Here is a 20,796-nt window from a genome sequence, read left to right on the forward strand (position 1 = left end):
AAGGAATCAATTTATTGAATAAACAGCTCTTTTCATCAACATGAATTTTAATAAAATTTTATTTTGCTCTGAAAGTAGTATAAAATGCCTGGTTACATGCTATAGTTTATCTCAGGGTATAAAAACGATAATATGCCTCTCAAACTATGAACAAATCAAAATGCCTTCACAGTGTCCCTCCTTCTCTTTCAGGCCTTGCTCTATTACTGTGAAGCACTAACAAAGACAAACCTCCAGCTGCAGAAGGCGGCTTGCCTGGCCCTGAAAACCCTCCAGGTAAAGCCCAGGCTCAGAACCCCCTGGCAGTTCAGCTTTGGGCCAGGCTAAGCCAAGTATAGATACCAACTTTTATTTCGCATGAGAAAGTACCTGCCTTAGTGGTATTTCTCATCTCCTTTGTGCTGTGTATTAGTTTTGGGGTCCTATCTTCTCTTAAACAGTAACTACATGTGACTCTTTTGTTAAAGTCAGTCAATGGCAGAAAACAATCATGTTTTACAATAGCCTGAGGGAATCAGTTTGCCTTTAGGACAGTATGAGAAAAGTATATCTTATCCCAAAAGAGAGATCATATGCGGATTTCACCAATTTTTATAGCGTACAACAGACAGCAGGGACAAATAAGATTTGCAAAGAAGTGCTGAAATTCAGCGTGCCATCCAATTCGCCCGTCCTTCCTCACCGACTCTCTCTATTAAGTAGCAAACCAATCTTGATCGTATCAGAGGGAGGTGCCAGTGAGCCGGGAGGGAGCTAGAATGTAAACAGTCAAGAAAGGCTGAGAATTCCCAATATGGAAGAGTTTCCCCTTCAATGGGCGAGATTTAATGTTTGACCTGCCTTCATCACCACCAATAAGACTAATCAGTTTTGAGAAAATAATCAGAAGGCCACACCTTAGTACCTGGCAAAATCTTGGATGGGCTCCTGGAACAAGGGGCAGGGACCTGCAGGCCTGATGGGACATGAAGAAAAGGATTAACACCCTCAAAAGAAAAAGTTAATGACATGTGGCCAAAAACAGCTCTGGGAAATTTTGCCTTCCATGTTACTTGGTCAAAAAATTACCTTCGGGTTGCCAAAAAAAAAAAAAAAAACAACAAAAGCCCACCGTGATTGCTATTTATTTGGGTGCTCTCCTGATACCTTGTGACATATCAGTGATGGATGTCAGTGATACAGACTTAATGTAAACAAAGACATGAGGATACAGTGATCTGTATGGGTTTTCATGGATTTACATGCTGTGAAGTTTGAAGTAGAGGCTACAATTTTAAACTCTGGCACATTCCAAGTCTGGGAGCACTAGATTCCTTACCTTTTTCCTTTCCTTCTAGAAGATAGCATCCTTAGTGCCAGCTAAAAGATCTCTTTCTGGCTGGGCACGTTGGCTCATGCCTGTAATCCCAGCACTTTGGGAGGCCAAAGCAGGAGGATCACTTGAGGCCAGGAGTTCCAGACCAGCCTGAGCAACATAGTGATATTCTATCTCTACAAAAAATTTTTAAAAATTAGCCAAGCCTGGTGGTGTGTACCTATAGTCCCAGCTACTCTGGAGACTGAGGCAGGAGGATCACTTGGGCCCAGGAGCTTGAGGTTGCTGTGAGCTAGGATGACGCCACTGCACTCTAGCCTGGGTGACAGAGCGAGACCCTATCTCAAAAAATAAAAAATAAAAATAAAATACCTCTTTCTAAACCATCTCTGGTTTCTCTATCTCCTGAAAAAGGCTCCACGCATCATGATGTGAAAAACAGCGCAGACTCACAATTTCAATCACCCAAACCGTTGTAGGGGCATAATTATTAATGATAGCTAGCAGACATCCCACATTTTTTTTCTATTATCAACTTGGAGAAAACCTTAAGAGATCAAGGTCCTCAAGTGGTCTTCCAATTTTGGGTGCCCATCTGTCTCAGTGGGCTGGAATAACCCATGCTCCTCCCAGGCTGCTCACTCCGGTTTGCCACATTCTGGCACCCGGCATCACCACTATCGCTTTGTAAACCCAGCTTTCCTCTGAGAAAAAAACAACATAATTTGTTAGCCATTCTCTCCTCCTCAGGAATCTCAGCAGGAGCATTTTTGTCTTGTGGAAGGCAAGCTCCTTTTCTTCTACCTGCCCTAAATATTGGTGTTTAAGGCTGTATGCTCAGCCCTCTTCTCCCTCGACATGTTCTCCCTCGGTACAAAGCTCTCCTATGGATTCCATCATCCTCTACACACTAGCAACTCCCAATATTTCCAGTCCAGGTTTCACCTTCCCATTGATTATCCAGCTTGCTGTTAGATGTCTTGACTAGGAAGTTACTTCAAATCTCGTCTACCCTACCCGCCACCTCTAGTGTTTTGTACCACACTCCTAGTAGCTCATGCCAGAAACCTGGAAGTCATCAGTGACCCCTCCCTCACCTCATCTTCCACATCTGGTCAGTCCTGCAGATCCCACTTCCAATCTGCCTGCTCTTCTCTGTCCCCACTCTATTCAGAGGTCTGCATCTTCTACCTGGATTAGAACCACCTTCCTACCTCCCTGCCTCCTTACCGTCTAAACTCTCCTCCTCTCCACCGTAATCAGAATGCTCATAATAAAATACAAATCCTGCTTAAAACTCTTTCATGATCATAGAATTAAGAAGGAAACATGAATTAAGACCTGGACTTAGAATTACATTCAAAACCCTTCATGTGGCTTGCAAGGCTCTCCTTGATTTGGTCCCTGCCACCTTCTCCAAACACATCTCTGCCACCTCTGGACTCTGGTCCTTGCTACAAGTTATTTCCCTTGCCTAGAATTTATTTCCTTCTCCACACTCCCAAACACTCCCCTATCCCCCCACCCCATACACACACATGTACCTACCATGTGCCCAAAAGTCGCTAACTCCTCTACAACATCACTCCCTCCATGAGGACTTCCCTGACCAGACAGGCTCTGTTTCCCAGTCATGTTCAGCCCTAGCACCCTGACTCAGCCCATCGCTCCTCATCAGAATTACTTTATTTGTTTATCAGCCTGTCATCCCACTAGACTAAACTCTTGAGGGCTAGGACCACAACTGGTTCATTGCAGAAGTTCTCATGCCTATGAACTGCCTGGTTCATAGGGTGTTCAATAAATGTTTTTAGAATAAAGAAATAGAAGAATTCCCATCATTGACCTTTATTCTCTTCCTCTATCTTAGTACATAAGCCAAATATTAAGAATTCCTAAATTAGAGCTATTTTTGGAATCAGCATAATATGGTAGAAGAAACTAGGGAAAGGGGTTCTGTTCTGGAAAAGCAGGCTAGTCATATAGCCTGGAGTCCCCTGTGAGAGGAGGAATTTAGCTGATCATCAGAGCTCCTGCAAGTATGAATTCTGGGCTCCACCCCAGGAAATCCCAATGTGGTGCATCTGGAGTGGCACCCAGGGGTCTGCACTTTAGAGGAAACCCCCTAAATGATCCCAACTCTCAGCTAGGTTTGAGAACACCTAGGTGAGATGGTTTTACCGTCCCTACCAACTATGAAATGCCAACTCTCATGGAACTCCAGACTTAAATGTCAGAACACTATTGAAACTATTTTTCCCCCCATAGGCTACTGAAAGCATCAAAATGCTGGTGACACTGTGTCAGTCTGATACTGAAGAAATCCGAACTGTGGCCTCAGAAACCCTCTTGTCTCTTGGTGAGTTTTTGTTTATTTTACATTATTGTTTGCTTCTGATATTCTCAAAAAGAGCAGTAAGGAAAAGTTTCATGTGCCCTGTTTTAGCAATTTCCCCCCCATAGGCTGTGTACTCACATGCACACAGAGCGTAAGGAACTGATCAATGTCCCTCTCACCACAACTCCTTGTTCTGTCTGGATACTGAGAGTGAAGTTGATTCTCTGGAGCCTTTCTATATGGGTTAGTCCATCTGTGCACTATTTGGAATCAAGAACACAGAAGTCAATACAGAGGCAGCAGGAATCGAGGGTGGGCTGTCAGGGTGGGGCAGGCACTCCTGGTGGACAGTGATTGGTTGAGGCACCAGGGCTGCATCTCCAAGGAATGCTGTAAGCCCCCAAATACCCCAGCCTCAGCCCAACTCCAAGGTTAACCTCTGATTGCCCTGCTGGCCTCTGCCCCTCTGAGCCCTGACACCAAAGAAAATAATTGAAGTATTTATTGCATTCTAGAATGTGCAGATAACCCTTCCTTTTCACTTTACTTTATAAAGGTTCATGCCTATTAGGTTTCATATGTTTATTCTTTTTTGGGACCTGGGAAGGGAAGGAAAGCCTTTCTTAACTCTGCATAAAAAGTATAAATAAGGCTGGGTATAGTGGCTCACACCTATCATCCCAGCACTTTGGGAGGCCAAGGCAGGAGGATCATTTGAGGCCAGGAGTTTGAGACCATCCTGGGCAACATAAGAGACTCTGTCTCTACAAAACATAAGAATTAGCCAGACATGATGGTTTGTGCCTGTAGTCCTAGCTACTCAGGAGGACTCAAGGATCCCTTGAGCCCAGGATTTCAATGTTGCAATAAGCTATGATTGCACCACTGCACTCCAGCCTGGGCAATAGAGCAAGACCCATCTCTAAAATTTAAAACAAAAATAAATATAAATAGTTGTTATAAATAATTTTACTACAACAACACATTCTTAAAGTGTAAAAACTATACTCTTGAAAGTCCTCAAGTATAATCCAGTCTATAATACTACTTGGAAAAAAGCCACCCTAGTTTGACTATTGTAGCTTAATAATGTAAGGGAGAATCTCATGGCATTTATAATCACCATGAAAATCCCATTCGTTGTTAGGCCTTCTTTCTTACAGTTATAGGTTTAATGAGGCTTTGTTCTGCTATTAAAGATATCATTCACTGCACAGAAATCTCAGCCAGCATATGTTTGTTTAAAGGATAAAACAGTTATTCCTTATGGCTGTGTTAAGGCATAGAAATTATTTAATTCTCTAAAAATATACCCAGGGTATTATTAGTTTAAACTCCATTGGGAGGTGGGGGAAGTGGGGAAAAAGACTCCTTTATCCCTTAGTATTCCAAAATAACAATAAAGGCAAGCCAGACATTTGCAAAGCATAGCCAATGAAGCTTCTATTTCCAGTGTAACCTAAGGAAGTTGATCCCCATGGCATGTGCCCCAGGATTCACTTGAGCTGAGCAAACAGCAGCATCTCCAGAAACAGTCATCACACCTGCCTCACTTAGCTCCTACACACGCTGCTCACACCAGCCCCGAGCCCCCTCCCACCACCAGTGCGTGGCTCTCAACATTGGCTGCACATCGGAATCACCAGGGAAGCTTACAAACATACCCATGCCTGGTTCCACTCCCAGAGATTCTGCTTTCATTGGTCTGAAGTGTGCCTCGGCATTGGACTTTTTAAAGCCTTCCAAGGCAACTCGACATCATGAATCTTCTTTAATTCTAGTGCACAAATATTCGTGCATTTTTCTCTCATATAGATGACTGAATTAATACAGTGAAAATATTATTTTCAATGGGAATTTCAAGACACTATGATGAAGGGCAGAAAGTCATCACAGGCTCTCAAAAAACTCAGAGCCACAACTCTTTACCAACCAGCGTGGAATTATTGCAATATTTTAATCTAGAGCTGTCCCATAGATCCCTCTGTGATTATGGGAATGTTCTATATGTGCACTGCCAATACAGCAGCCAGTAATTATATGTGGCTATTGAGTTGTTCAGCTTGGCTACTGTGACTGAGGAACTAAAGTTTCAACTATAATAAATTTTGAGTACAGATGCTCCTCGACTTATGAAGAGGTTATGTCCCAATATACCCGTTGTAAATTGAAAATATCACTAGGTCAAAAACGCGTTTAATACACCTAACCCACCAAACATCATAGCTTAGCCTAGCCTACCTTAAACATGCTCAGAACGCTTACATTAGCCTACAGTTGGACAACATCACGTAACACTAAGCCCTATTTTATAATAAAGTGTTGATTATCTCATGTAATTTACTGAATACTGTACTGAAAGTAAAAAATGAAATGGTTGTGTGGGTACTCAAAGCACAATTTCTATTAAATTCGTATGACTTTCACATCATCATAAAGTTGAAAAATGTATGTCAGGGACAGTCTATAATCGTAAGTCTGGGACTATCTATAATTGCCATTTAAATTTAAATAGTCACATGTGGCTGGTGGCCACTATATTAGACAGAGCAGTTTTCATAATGGCTATGGCCATTCCAGTGTGTCCTGGCTAGACCTCAGCCCTACTTGGAACCACACTACCTGACTCCCCAAATATCAGGCTCTTTCTCCTTTTACACCCTGCCTACTTAACAAGGCTTTTAAAGGACTAGCAGACACAGATCAAAGCCCACTGAAAACTAAATGTTAATAAGAATGAAGCACCCTGAGAGCCTACTCTAGTTGTATCACTAATAATATTGGGTAATACCTGTAGAGGACTTCCTCTGTGCCAGGCACTGTTTTGAGGGATCAGCATAGGTTAGCTCATTTGGCCCTCCCAAGAACCCTAGGAAGGAGGAAGCACAATTAGTCCCATTTTACAGAAGGGCACACTAAGGCATGCTGAGGTTGTAAAACTTACCTGTGGACATCCAAACTTAGCCAGGCTCCGAGATGGAAACCTGACACTCTATGCCATTCTACTCTGTGGGACTCTGTGGGAAGAACTTAAGACCTCAAAACTGGAATCTATTCATGAACAAAGTAAGAACTGGTGGATATCAATGGTTCTTCAAATAGCATTTGCTAGCTGAGACATCCACAGCGCTGTGTGTGAGTGGGCATGAGGGCATGTGAACGGCCTAGCTCAGGCCCTCTGTCTCCCTATCTCCTGCTGCCATCAACTGGAAAGGTCCTGTGTTTAATCTGGTTTATATATTAGGGTTTTGTGAAAACATTTTGTTTTAAATAAGGGTTCTACCCTAAAGTAATAAAAAGTTGAAAACTATCATACTAGGAAAAATATATTATAGCATTTGCCTCTGGACAGTCAAGGCATGCAGAGATGATTAACAAAAATCTCTTAAAATTGGCCGGCTTTTGCTTACAAAAAAGTTTCCAGCAACATTCTTTTAAATACGGGCAAATCTCTGGTTTTATATCTAATATATTCCTGAAAAAGTTAAATGTGCAAAAAAAAAAAAATTTCATCAGAATTCTGGTTTATTGGAAGGTTTCTGTTTCTGGAGACTACAATATCTTATAAAACCCATAATTACACTCCTTTTCTAAAACCCACTCATACCTATATGTTTCCAGCATTTCATGAATCTTTTTTTGCTCTTGTTTTCCTTTACAGTGAACTTTTGATTGAGCACAACTAATTATTTCTTTGTCTCACTTGTATTAAGTGGATGAAAGCCTGCTTCTTATCACTTGTCTCTGCACTGCATTTTCCCACTTTCTAATCATTTTTTTAAATAGAAAAAATAGAACAAAATATTAAAATTATTTGCAAATACATGTTAGCTGTTCAAGATGGTGCTATGGACAAAACCGAACTAGTTGGTGGCTAATAGAAGGTATCACCACGTGTTTACATGGCAAAGAGTAATTTTTTTAACTGAAGTTTGAAAGGCTACATTTGACTTTTGCCAGTGATCATTTAGATGTATCAATATATAATATACACAAGTCAAAGTTCTGTAAAAGTTCAATGCACTGAAGTCAAGGATCAGCCACGTTTAAATCCCTAATGCATTTAATATATAATCCATGTGATTGCTCAGAAAGAAATCTATTATGTGAAATTATCAACATCAATAGCCATAAGACTTCTACTCTGTTCCATATCCTAGCATTCTTTTGGTCTCTGGAATTAGCTCAACAGTTCTTGGTTGTTCTAAACATTACCTAGAAAACAATAACATAATAAAGAATAAACAGAAGAGGAATTTTCCTTACCTAAAGTTAACATAGCAATTACAGCAATCCATACTGAAACAATTGATATTAATTTATGTTGAGTCGAATTGGTATTCATGTTTCATGTTCCATATCCAGGAGAAGATGGGCGGCTGGCATATGAACAGTTGGACAAATTTCCTCGGGACTGTGTTAAAGTTGGAGGTCGTCATGGAACTGAAGTTGCCACAGCCTTTTAATTACAAGTTAACTCTGCCTAACAACTGTCTTAATATCTGGCCCTTTTCATCCAGATGGTGCTGTGATTTAGCTGGAAAGTGTCTAGAACTTGAAGTGTTCTGAAAATTTTAAGAGTTCTAGAAATTTAACATGTTACAGGAAGAATTCAAATTCTGGATTCACAGTACCGACTTTTCCTTTGGCCAATGGAATAGGGCTATGTATAATTCAGTAGATTACATCATCGATTGTATCTGACAATACTCGGTAAAAGAGTCTATCTTATCTTAATATGTATGAAACTTTAAAATAGCCATCTTTGTACTTTTTTGGAAGTTCTTCTAAAAGCTTGAAATAGTCATGTGATAACTTCGATAAATATCATATGCCTTGCAATTTTTCCTATGTCGTGTTCTCAGGGTTGAGTGGCCCCCTTAGCTACTAATTTTTACTTTCAATACAAAACACAAAAAATAATTTCTTCAAATAAAAGTTTGCCTGTGGAACCTGGCAAAATGACCCATTGTAAGAATTTAATTTTTTTATTTTATTTTTTAACCTCTCATTATTTCTTTTGTTTTTTTCCTCCCTCCTGAAAATTCTAAAATCATGTTTCTATTATGGTAAAAAGATAGGTAGGTGACTAAGAACTACCTTATTGAGATTATACCCGTACTCTTAAACAAAAAACTCAAAGCTTAAGCTTTTTTTTTTTTTCCAAGTGAATGAGAGCCATTTTTTATGATACTCTTACCACAGAGGTATTTTGCTGCTAAGACAAACCAAAACCAAAAGTTGTAGATACACAAAGCTGTGATTGATTCTCTTTGAGATAGAAGAACCTGAAAGTTGGAGGAATACTACTGGGGTAGGAGTAGTCTCTGCTTCTGTAAAAGTGACCACAAGATTGGGAAGAAGGGTGCCCTGAGGGATAGTTACCGCCACAGATAAATCTTCACCACCAGGTAGGATTTCCTGGCCAAACAGTTAAACAACAGCTTTCATCATTGCTTCAGCATCAGAGTAGCAAGTTCATTAAACAAAGTACAAAACCATTCAGTAGCTCTTATTAAATAACTTTTCTTCCTCTAAAGAATATACAAGGTGGAATATGCCAAGGTATCAAAACAATATGTGTGAGTATAATTTAAACTGTGAAATATCAACTGTACTGTGGACATGTTTGTATAAAATATCATTTAGATGTCATTTTAAATATTTACATTCTAGCAAGACTTTTAAAAGGACTCATTTAATTTTAAAGTGAAAATTGTTTGCCAGGCTTCTGGCAAACAGTTCTTTCAACTGTGAAGTTACAATGTACATATTTGTACATTTATAAATATTATATATATGCATATATCCTTCATTTTAAAGGTACATTGTACAGTCTATAGGTAGTATGTATAGTCGGTAGTCTATGTTAAATGGTTGAAATGGTTCTCTTTATAGAAAGTCAAATCACAGATGTTACAGGATTTTTTGTTTGGTTTTTATTTTTTGAATATTGCATGAATAATTAATTCCATATCTTTTCTATTCACTCTGTATTTCATGTTTGAGGGGGTGCTTTTAGTTTTGTGGCATTTGTACTCATCACTTTCAGTCATGTAAGTTAAAATAAAAATTATTTTTGAATTACTAGTCTCATGTACAGAGCCTGATGTATTTTTTTCACATGCCTTTCTTGAGTGGTATTTACACAACACCCTACACCCCATGCTCAACTTGAAATTTTTATTTTGAAATTCCTTTATCTATAAATAGGGATAATAAATTCTTCTCAGATTTGTTGTAAAACTGGGCAGAAGAGAGCTGTGTTTCACTGTTGTGGCATCTATGAGCAGACTCTGTGAGCCCCTTGAGGACAAGAAGAGCCCTCATTTATTTGTACGTGTTCAGCCCAAACCCTGATCCCCATCATCACAAAGGAGCACCCCCTACCTTTCAACTCATAAAAGTGTTTACCAAGGGATTCATTAAATATCAGTGATTGCATTTACTGAGTCAGCAGTAAAAACATTTTCCCCTATAAGCCTTTTGGCTATACTGTTTAATTGAATTGCCTTAGTTACTTTACAAAATTATAAAGTAAACTTGTAAACCTAAATTTAATGGAAAACATCAGCACTTCTCACTATATCAGAAAAACAAATTACTCAAATAGAAAAAAAAAGAAAACCTTTTATCCCTGACATTTTCCTGGAGACAGTACTACTTTGTTAAATATTATTTTTTGATTTTGAAAAAGTTCTAAGTACACCTTGTGCAGGGAATATATTTGGCTAAAAATTCGATCTCTGACTTTTCATTTATTCAACAAGTATTTGTTGCATACTTACTGTGAATAAGGTGTGTGCCAGGGACTGTTCTTGGCACTGGAGATACAGCAGTGAAGAAAAAACAAAAGACATAAAATTCGCTGCCCTTGTCTGCCCGGGGAAAGACAATGCAGAAGAGGGGAGTAATGTACACACGAGGTTGGGTGGGCAGAGGTAATGTGGGGGACAAAGACCACAAGGTTAAAGACAGTGGTCAGGGAAGCCCTCACAGAAAATTACATTTGAGGAATGACCTAAGGAACTAATGGGATGAGCCACGTGGATTATCTGGCAAGAACAATGCAGGCAGGATGTACAAAGGCCTTGAAAAAGAGCCATGCTTGGTGTTTTGGATTTTCTAGTACCCACATTTTAAAAAAAAGTAGGCCATGGGCAGTGGCTCACACCTGTGATCCCAGCACTTTGGGAGGTGAGAGGATCGCTTGAGGCCAGGAGTTTGAGACCAGCCTGAGCAACATAGTGAGATCCCTGTCTCTACAAAAAAAAGGCGAAAAAAGAAAATTAGCCAGGCATGGTACTTGGGAGGCTGAGGCAGGAGGATCACTCTGGCCCAGGAGTTTGAGGTTGCAGTGACCTGATGATGCCAGTGTACTCTAGCCCAGGCACAGAGCAAAACTCTGTTTCAAAAAAAAGTAAAGGCCATGTGGTGGCTTACGTCTGTGATCCCAGACAGCACTTTGGGAGGCTGAGGCAGGAGGATCACTTGAGGTGAGGAGTTCCAGACCAGCCTGGGCAACATAGTGAGACCCCATCTATACAAAGAATTTTTGTTTAGAAAAAACGGGAAATTAATAATATATTTAACCTAATGCACCTCAAGTATCATTTAAAAATGTAATCAATATAAAAATCATTAATATTTTACACTCTTTTCTTCTTACTAAGTCTTTGAAATCCAGTGTGTATTTTATACTTACAGCGTATCTCAATTCAGTCTAGTTGCATTTCAAATACCCAGCCACGTGTGGCTAGTGACTACCCTATTTGACAAGGAAGGTCCAAGGAAGATCTATGTTTCCCCAGTTGTTCTAGTATTACCCTTTATAGCACACACACACACACACACGCACATGTGTATATCAACCAGGGATTACATTTTTAATTTAGTTGTCATACCTCAAGCTCTTTTTTTTTTCCAGAGACAGGGTCTTGCTCTGTTACCCAGGCTGGAATGCAGCGGTGCGATCATAGCTCACCACAAACTTGAACTCCTGGCTCAAGCAATCCTCCCACCTTAGCCTCCCAAAGTGGTTGGATTATAGGCATGAGCCAGGGCACCCAACTGGGTATGTTTTGAAGTGGCACCAATAAGTTTGTTGATAAGTTGGAAATGGAATGTGAGACAGATAGTAGCCAAGGATGAATCCAAATTTTTTTACCTGAACAACTAGGAGGATGACAAAAACTTCTAAGACAGAGAAACAGAGAAGCAGCAGGTTTAGGGAGGAAGATCAGAAACTGATTTGGACATGTTAAATTTGAGAAGCCTCTTATCCAAATATTGATATCAAGCTGGCGATTGAATATGAGTCTGGAGTTCAGTTGAAAAATCCAGTTAAAATATATGGACATATAAAATTGAGAAGTCTTAGCATGTGGATGGTATTTAAAGCCACGAGACTGGTTTATCTCTTCTACAAAGTAAAGCTAAGAAAAAAAGAAGAGATGCAAGGACTGAGTCTTGGGACACCTCAATATTTAAAGGTCATGAAAAAGAGGTGAAACTAGCAAAGGAAAATGAAGAATGGCCAGCAGGAGAAAAATCAAGAGTATGATATCTCAGAAGCAAGGTGAAAAAAGCATTTCAAGGAGAAAGGAGTTTCCAATGCCAAGGATTGAGAATTGGATTCAGAAGAATAAAGGTCATTGGAGACCCTGATGGGCAATTTCAGTGGAGCTATAGGGTTAAAATCTTATCTGGAGTTCATCCAAGAGAGAATGAAAAAAGACTCAAGATGGCAAGGATGGGAACTCCTTAAAGAGCTGTACTATAAGGGGAAGCAGAGAAACAAGGTCAGGTGTGGTGGCTCACACCTATAATCCCAGCACTTCGGGAGGCCAAAGTGGGAGGATCACCTAAGGCCAGGAAGATCACTGAGCAACATAGCAAGACCTCATCTCTACAAAAAATTTTTTAAAAATATTAACCCAGCATGGTGGCATACACCCGTAACCTGAGACGAGAGGATCGCTTGAGCCCAGGAGTTTGAGGTTGCAGTGAGCTATGATGACGGCACTGCAGTCCAGCCTGGGAAACAGAGTGAGCAGACACTGTATCAAAAAAGATTAAAAAAAAGGAAAGGACCCAGTTGAGATGGAAAAATTACTGAGAGAAGAACTGTAGAGCAATAGCTTTGAGTGGGGTGAGAGAGTCCATTGAAATCTACTGCACAAATGGAGAGAGTATCCATAGGAACAGGAGGAAAGAGCATAGAGGCACAGACACAGATAGGTGGGTGGTTGCATTTGTGAGAGTTCCAGAAGTCTTCTTTTGATTGCATCTATTTTCTCAGCAAAATAGGGTACATCTATGATGTAGAGAACTCTGATTAGGTAGCAAAAAAGCAGAGTAGGCATAATACCATGAAAGATCAACGGAAAGAAGTTCAGTTCATGTTGGAATAGTCAGAGTATAATGGGCAAATCCAAGTAGGCCCTGCCTAAGCAAAAGTGCAAAGACAGTAATGAGTTTAGTGTGTGTTAGGGGAAACCAGTTTAAGCTGAGGCTTTGTACACCAGAGAAGTGAAAGTAAACTTAGTTCAGTTCAAATTGGAGAAGGCCTTCAATGCCAGGCTGAAGAATTTAGACCTGTATTGCTTTCCCCTAATTTGGATATTCCATTCTTCAATGTTGCTAGGTGATGCATTCCAGAGTTCTACACTGTTAACTCCAGTTACTACCAGTGGCGTACCTGAAGTACAATGGCTAAGAGCTCATGTTTTTGTGTACGAATCTGGCCTAACACATATAGGTATTTTGTGAGGCTATGTCAGCACCTCTACAATTTCTGGAATGTCACTGTTAAGGGCTGTTTTGTTAAGAAGAAGGAAGAAGTCTCTTCAGTTGACAGTATTTTTCACAAAGAAAAAATTGTGGTATTCGGCCATACATTGAAGGATAAATCTCTACCCCTTGAACAGAGGGCTCAAGCTGCCCAGAAAATTGGACTGTTAGCCTTCACAGGTACTTATTTAATCAGCTGTGCTAAAGTAGGTGTTTCATAATCTTTTTGCTTCTTATAACACTGTAATTTAGTGATTTTTCTTACCTCTAGTCTTAAAATTCCAACAACATTTCCTTCGATTAAATTAGTTTTTTTGCCTTTGTACCACCAAAGATATTACTAATTATTTTCTCCTCAAAAATCTCATGTTTTAAAAGAATGTGTCCATCAAATAAATTACTAATTGTTTCACATTTATATTAATTAAAATATACAGGGAGAACTGCTTATTAAAGTTCTCATTAACATTTAAAAAAATCAGAGGCTATACTGAGTTGGTGTAATTCCAACTTAGTGATATGATTCCAACAGAGTAAAACTACCTGATATTTTACTTTTTTATTTTATGTGTTACACAGAAAACATCTTAGAAAAAATCAATAAGAATTTAATGCTCTTAAAACACCTACTAGGCAAGCCAATAGGTTGAGAAATAAAATAAACTCCTAAGCCCCCCACCTGACTGAATGAACCACCTCTTGGCCAAGGGGACCCCAGAGAACCCTTAAAACTGAGTTCCCAGCCATGATGGGATTGGAGGTCAGACACACCTCATTGTACCCCCTCCCACATGAACCACCATTAGGTTTTATTCCCTATGGGTTAAACAGAGACAGCCTTTTGAAAAGACTTGCTGCACCACCGATTTCAATGAACCACCTAAAGCTGCTCCTCCCTTTTTGTGGTTTGGGCACAAATGACCAGCATTGCTTCCTGATAAGAGATCACCAGCCATGGAGGGGCTCTGACCAGCCTACAGAGCATGCGCAGTAAGGGTTTTCAGGTCCTCTGCTTCACCTTTTCACGTCAGAGAGCTGAAAACTCCACCCTTAGATCATGCTACAGCCGCCATTTTTTGCACATGTGACCTATGAAGGGCATGAAGCTCAATTGCATATGTACATATTCCTCCTTTAATGAATATTCATGACTCCTCCTATAGTTTGTTAAATGTGTATATTTTGCCACCCCACTCAGCATAAATTCCTGTTTCCCTTGCCTTTCCTTGGAAGTATTCGTTTCTGGTTTCTGGTAGAAGCTATTGCTTCCTGGTCTGTCAGAATGGCCACCCTGCAGGCTGCAACCCTTTATGAGAAAGTTCTCCTTTCCAAATTTATGAACCTCTTCATTCTTCAGCTGACAAGGTACATTGGTGAAAGGCAACAATTAATGTGTACTGGGCTAGAAAATAAAGTAGTAAAGCATTTAAACACATACTGCTCTAATGATCGTCAAGTCCAAACTCCACTTTTTTTTTCCTAATAAATTTCAGGATATGTTGTCAACCTTAAATAACAAGATTGGAACATATGATTAAGTATAGAGTTTATTCAAGCCAAAGCTGGGGATGGCCATCTGGAAAATATGGATTCCAGTGTAATAGGTTTGTTAAGTTTTAGTCTGAGACCACTGGTTCTTGGTGTGCCCATGGTCAAAGAATGACCAGACATGCCCATGTTAGGCAAGCATGAAAATGAGGTTTATTGAGGAGAGGAAGATAAGATTATAGGGCAAGAGCAACGTATAGGTTTACAGAGCATGGTACATACGCCTGAATGATGACCAGACCCATTGTCTCAGCAGGGCAGGCAAAAGGAAGGGCAAAGAAAGAGCTTGGCTATAGGCTGCGTCTTATTTTATAGTGTCTAGATAGGGACCTCCCTTGTGGTTCAGAGGTCACCATGGAACCACTTTGATTAGACAGTTGGGAGTCACATGACTTGAGCCTTAACTATGCATGTGGGTTCTAGGTCACTTTCTGGACTTTATGGTAACCATGTGGCTTGGCCTGTGGGCTAGAGAGTCCTCTGCATTCTTTTTCAGCTGGCATGCCAAGTTCTGATTGGGAGTTTCATAGAGTATTCCCTCCTCCCCCAGGTATGGAGAATCGGGGTTGGGTAGGACCAAGATGGGGACAACAGCTCCCACTTTCATCCCTAGGAGACCTGGAATCCCTCACTATCTACCTAACAGGTTCAGTGCTCCAAAGTTAAAAATTAAGATCTTGCTTTTTTTTTTTTTTTGAGACAGAGTCTCACTCTTTTGCCCGGGCTAGAGTGCCGTGGCGTCCTAGCTCACAGCAACCTCAAACTCCTGGGTTCAAGCAATCCTTCTGTTTCAGCCTCTCGAGTAGCTGGGACTACAGGCATGCGCCACCATGCCCGGCTAATTTTTTCTATATATTTTTAGTTGTCCAATTAATTTCTTTCTATTTTTAGTAGAGACGGGGTCTCACTCTTGCTCAGGCTGGTCTCGAACTCCAGAGCTCAAACAATCCGCCCGCCTCAGCCTCCCAGAGTGCTAGGATTACAGGCGTGAGCCACCGCGCCTGGCCAAGATCTTGCTTTTATATAGGCAGAAGACAGAGAAATTTAGTAGGATTATAAAATTTTTTTATGCAAGACTGGTTTATGAATTATAACAATTTAATCAGTTACAGTTTCTCTTCCATACATCTCGTTTTCCTTTCCTTTCCTTTCCAGTTTAAAAGAGTTTAATGAACATTCCATCTTAGACAATGTGACAGTCATGAAGTCTTTGAGTGAGAAAGGAAGGAGGGGAGTTAAACCTATAATGAAGATCAACAGTGAAGAGGGAAAGGGTCCTCCCTGGTGCCCTTTAGCCATTTACGACATTTTACAAAACAATGTAGGTGAGGAAGAAGGCTAATCTATAATCAGAGAAACAAAAGTTACAGATTCCTCCATTACGGCTGCCTATTTATGTGACTCAGGTCCCATAATCACATTACCTTAAAGTTCAAAATATTTTAAAGTTCTAACAGCTTGGATTTGAATTACTTATTTTCACAATGTAATAAAATTTTATAGTCCTCAATAACACATCTAATAAAGTTCTGGCTGGCAGCCATAGTGTCTTAGATTGATATTTTTTTTTTAAGTGGGAAACTAAATTACTTAGATGTAGTCTGATAGACTAAATCTTTCAAAGAATGGTGTTCATGAAAGAAAACAGTAAAAGGAGTTCTTGGTGCCAGAATGGTTGGCAACCACTGGCAGAGAGCTAGAAAGGAGATGGGAAACTCAGGAGATACTCTCATATGTGGGAAGGGTAAATGGTACCCCCAACACGAGGTAGGCTCAGTTCCCTATCTAGCTGTATTCACCATTTGGGGAAAGAGCTAGCTAATTACAAAAGGATCGGAATTCTTTAGTTTGATGTTATTTAGCTTTAGCTGTTCTAGTGGGAAGCAAGGGAAAGGGCTTCTGCCCAGTCTTCAAGGAAAGTTTTAATGTTGAATAGTATATTCTTCAGTCTATGGAGCTGTGGTAGTAAGAGAAATCCAAGCAAGATCAAAACTCCAGTGGTGAGAATCTGACCAACCATGTTAGCTACTCCTTACCATCTAAATAGTCTTTATCCAGTGTCTTCTTGGCTAGTACCTTGTTGGAGTTTGAGATTTGAACTAAGAAGCTCCAGGGCTCAAGTATATATTTATGGTGAAAGTAGTCTAGAACCAAGTTGGGTCAGTAGCCAAAGCAAGAAAAAATGTTATTTTTGGAAACCAAATCTGCGAAAGAGTTGAGGCAAGAAAAGTGTTCAGAGAATTGGACAGCAATGTATAGCAACCCAGGAAAACCTCTCCAGATCTTGGCTTGGCTGCTTCTTTCTTTTCTTTTTTGTTTTTTCGTAGATGGTGTCTTGCTCTGTTACCCCAGCTAGAGTGCAGTGGCATCATCATAGCTCACCACAACCTCAAACTCCTGGGCTCAAGCCATCCTCCTGCCTCAGCCTCCCAAGTAGCTGGGACTACAGGCACGTGCCACCACACCCAGCTAAGTTTTCTATTTTTTGTGGAGATGAGGTCTTGCTTTTGCTCTGCCTGGTCTCCACCTCCTGACCTCAAATGATCCTCCTGCCTCGGCCTCCCAGAATGCTAGGATTACAGGCGTGAGCCACTAGGCTCAGCCTGCTCTGCCTTTTGATTTGCTCTTTGCTGTAATGCTCTGGTATCCTTCCATTTTTTTCCAGTACTGAAGGCAGAGAATCAGGAATGAGACAACGACGGAGATTTGCTAAGTGTACACAGCCAGGGTTTAGTTACCTTGAAATACTCCTAGGTGCTTGATTAAAGGAACCAGGAAGGAATCTTGGGCAGGCAGAACCCTTCCCATGCTTTTCATATCACTCTTTGCTTATTAACATATACTTTCTCATCTTCACAGCAGTACAGGAGGTGGGGAAAAAGAAAGAAAAATGTCAAGTATCCAAAATGTTGCCTATATGGCAACAAGAATCTATGAACACATATGAGACTCCAAAGTATTACTAGATACACTAAATACTTCTGGAAATGCAAATGCTTGTTTTACAGGAGGACGACCTGCTTCGAGATTTGCAACTGAGTACATGAAAGAAGTAGCTAATTTGCTGCAAAATGAAGAAATGACACCAAAAGTAAAGATCCTGCTGATCCAGAGTGTAGCATGTTGGTGTTACTTAAACCCTGTCAGCCAGAAAAAAGCCAAACATATGCAACTTATTCCTATTCTCATCAATTTTCTTGAAAGAAGGTCCAACTCTACTAAGCAAAGTGAAATAGATGAGAACCGCCTTATTAAATTTTGGACTTGTTATGCTCTCTCTGCCATGACATGCAATAACTTGTCTATCGTAAATGAGCTTAAAGAGCACCATGTTCTAAAATATCATTTGCATGAGTTGGCTTATGATGTTTGGGTTGGATGGCCCGAGAATTTTGCAGAGGTGCTGCATTTCCTAATTGGTCTTTACAGGAATTAGTTTCTCTAAATCCAGTTACATGATACAACTCTCTGTGCTCTTGTATTACTCTGGAAAACTAAAATAAATAATAAAAATCGATATATTAATTTTAAGTGTTTTCTTTTGTAGTTGAAGAGTTCTATATAAATTTTCATATAGTTAGTTAGCTGCAATAACCAAACTTCAGTATACTGGCCTTCCCTGGGTGGTGGGCAAGGGACTCGAGCTGTAACAGGTTCTCATAATACCACGCTTCTTTGTGGTTAAAAAAAAAAATCTATTGAAAGTAAACAAAGAAAAAAATTTTCTCATAAAAATTAAGTTCATAAAATGGGAATTCATCTGAAGATGCATTACATATATAACTGTTAGAAGCAATAGTGTGTTTGGGGAGTTATTAGATGACTAATCTAAGCTAATGCACCCAGAAATGCCAAATCCTAGCCCAACTCACAGCCACTGGGCACTGTTGCTGCATCCGAATCCTTTCCGTCCTATTTCAGAACAGGACTTTCAGTTGTCATGTTTTTTAAAATTTATTTTATATATGTTCTATAAGAGACAGGATCTCACTCTGTCACCCAGGCTGGAGTGCAATGGCACAATCATAGCTCACTGTAACCTTGAACTCCTGGGCTCAAGCAATTCTTCTGCCTCAGCCTTCCAAGTAGCCACAGGCATGTGCCACTTTGCCTGGCTAATTTTTTAAATTTTTTGTAGATATCGAAGGATCACGAAACTACACTACTTTTTTTAGCCCCTTCTGTGAAGGGTAGAAGACTAACACTTAAAGCACAGCTCAGTCAAAGCAAGTCTGTGAAAGATGAAAGTACTTAATTCAATCTATGAAGGCTGAAGAAACAAACAGCATATGAAACAGCCCTTTATAAAATTAGTCAAGGGCCAAAAAGTGGGAATGATGGTAGGGGAAATATTCATAACCAGCCATTGCTCCTAGCTTGCTTTCCTATAATTGCTTACTACTCAGTAATCATATAGCTGATGGTCATAAAGATTCTTAGCTTTCTTCATTGCTCCCATAGATAACATTACTCTTGTGAAACCTAAGGCTAGTTTTTGAGATGTCTTCCAGGCCCTGCATTCTGGGAATGGGTGACCGCCCCCCAACCCAACCCCAGGACCTATGGCCCAGACCAAGGAACTGACTCAATTGGTCTTGCAACCCCCACCCAGGAAATGACTCAGCACAAGGCAATTTATATACCCCATGGTTTCACCCCAAACCTAGACAATCAGCAGACCCAATTGCCTAACTGTTTGCCTGCCAAAGTATCATTAAAAGCCCTTTCTCCCAAATTCTCAGGGAGATGGATTTGAGAACTTCCTCCCATCTCCTCACATGGCGCCTGTGATATTAAACTCTTTGTCAGCTGAAACACCTGCTGTCTCAGTGTATTGGCTTCCTCCTGAGCAGCGGGCAATGAACCTGGGAAGGCTGTAACACATACTCTTTAGGCACTTTTACATCAAATTTATTTTATTTTTGAGACAGGGTCTTACTATGTTGCCCAGGCTGCAGTTGCCATGTTTTTGGCTGAGATTGTTCCCTGGTTAGCAGAGTATGATCTTGTTGCACATAGAGCCAATTGGAAATTCAGGGGAATTAGCATTCAGTGGGAGCAGCTCTCAAAACCACCGGCATAAAGGTCTGGATGGAGATGGAGTGCCATGTGTTCAGACACATAAAGATAACCTAAAGTTAGGTAGGTTCTTAGGTTTTCGCAAAAAGAATCTCACTCTCTGTTTTGGCTGTTAGAGAATATGTAACAGAACACCTGCACTGGATGTTTGTATTGACCAGCCTCATCACAAGTTTTATTACAAAAAACATTGGCCAAACATGGTGGCTCACGTCGAGAATCCCCAGCACTTTGGGAGGCCAGGGGTTCCAGACAGCCTGGGCAACACAGCAAGACCCCGTTTCCACAAAAAATAATTAGCCAGGCATGCTGGCATGTACCTGTAGTCCCAGCTACTCAGGAGGCTGAGGCAGGAGGATCGCTTGAGCACAGTTCAAAGTTACAGTGAGCTATGATCAGGCCACTGCACTCCAGCCTGGGCTACAGAGCAAGACCCTGTTTCAAAAATACATAAAATAATGTTGATGTAAAAGTGCCTAACGGATATGTACCTGTTTGTTTCTCAACTACACTAACACCTACCTCTACCTTCAACTGCAACCACCAAAGATTGCATTATGTACTTTCATGTTTCATAGACTTGCTTTGACTGAGCTGTGCTTTAATGTTAGGCTTCTACCTTTCACAGAGGGGGCTATAAGAAAGTAGTGTAGTTTCGTGATCCTCGCTTGTATTTATTGTAGGAATGTTGTGAGGGATGTTAATAACATCATTTAATGGGGTC

At 40.4% G+C, this 20,796-nt stretch overlaps 2 protein-coding genes across 2 annotated transcripts in view; both read left to right on the forward strand.

Moving 5' to 3' along the window:
* The window catches only part of FAM65B (family with sequence similarity 65, member B), a 108,727-nt gene extending 100,443 nt beyond the window's left edge, over positions 1 to 8,284 (forward strand). Inside the window, exons 20-22 of the mRNA XM_012638674.1 lie at positions 193 to 276; positions 3,584 to 3,674; positions 8,019 to 8,284. Coding sequence (XP_012494128.1) covers positions 193 to 276; positions 3,584 to 3,674; positions 8,019 to 8,119 — 276 coding nt within the window. The 3' untranslated portion in view covers positions 8,120 to 8,284. The remainder of the gene's footprint in view (positions 1 to 192; positions 277 to 3,583; positions 3,675 to 8,018) is intronic.
* Positions 8,285 to 13,363: 5,079 nt separating this feature from the next.
* On the forward strand, positions 13,364 to 18,429 carry LOC105805637 (chromosome unknown open reading frame, human C6orf229). Its single transcript, XM_012638563.1, has 2 exons — positions 13,364 to 13,625; positions 18,002 to 18,429. Exons 1-2 carry the CDS (start codon positions 13,364 to 13,366, stop codon positions 18,427 to 18,429), a joined length of 690 nt encoding a protein of 229 aa, XP_012494017.1.
* The last annotated feature ends 2,367 nt before the right edge of the window (positions 18,430 to 20,796 follow it).

This window comes from Propithecus coquereli, unplaced genomic scaffold (assembly GCF_000956105.1).
Source record: "Propithecus coquereli isolate 6110/MARCELLA unplaced genomic scaffold, Pcoq_1.0 Scaffold131, whole genome shotgun sequence".
Taxonomy (NCBI): Eukaryota; Metazoa; Chordata; class Mammalia; order Primates; family Indriidae; genus Propithecus; species Propithecus coquereli.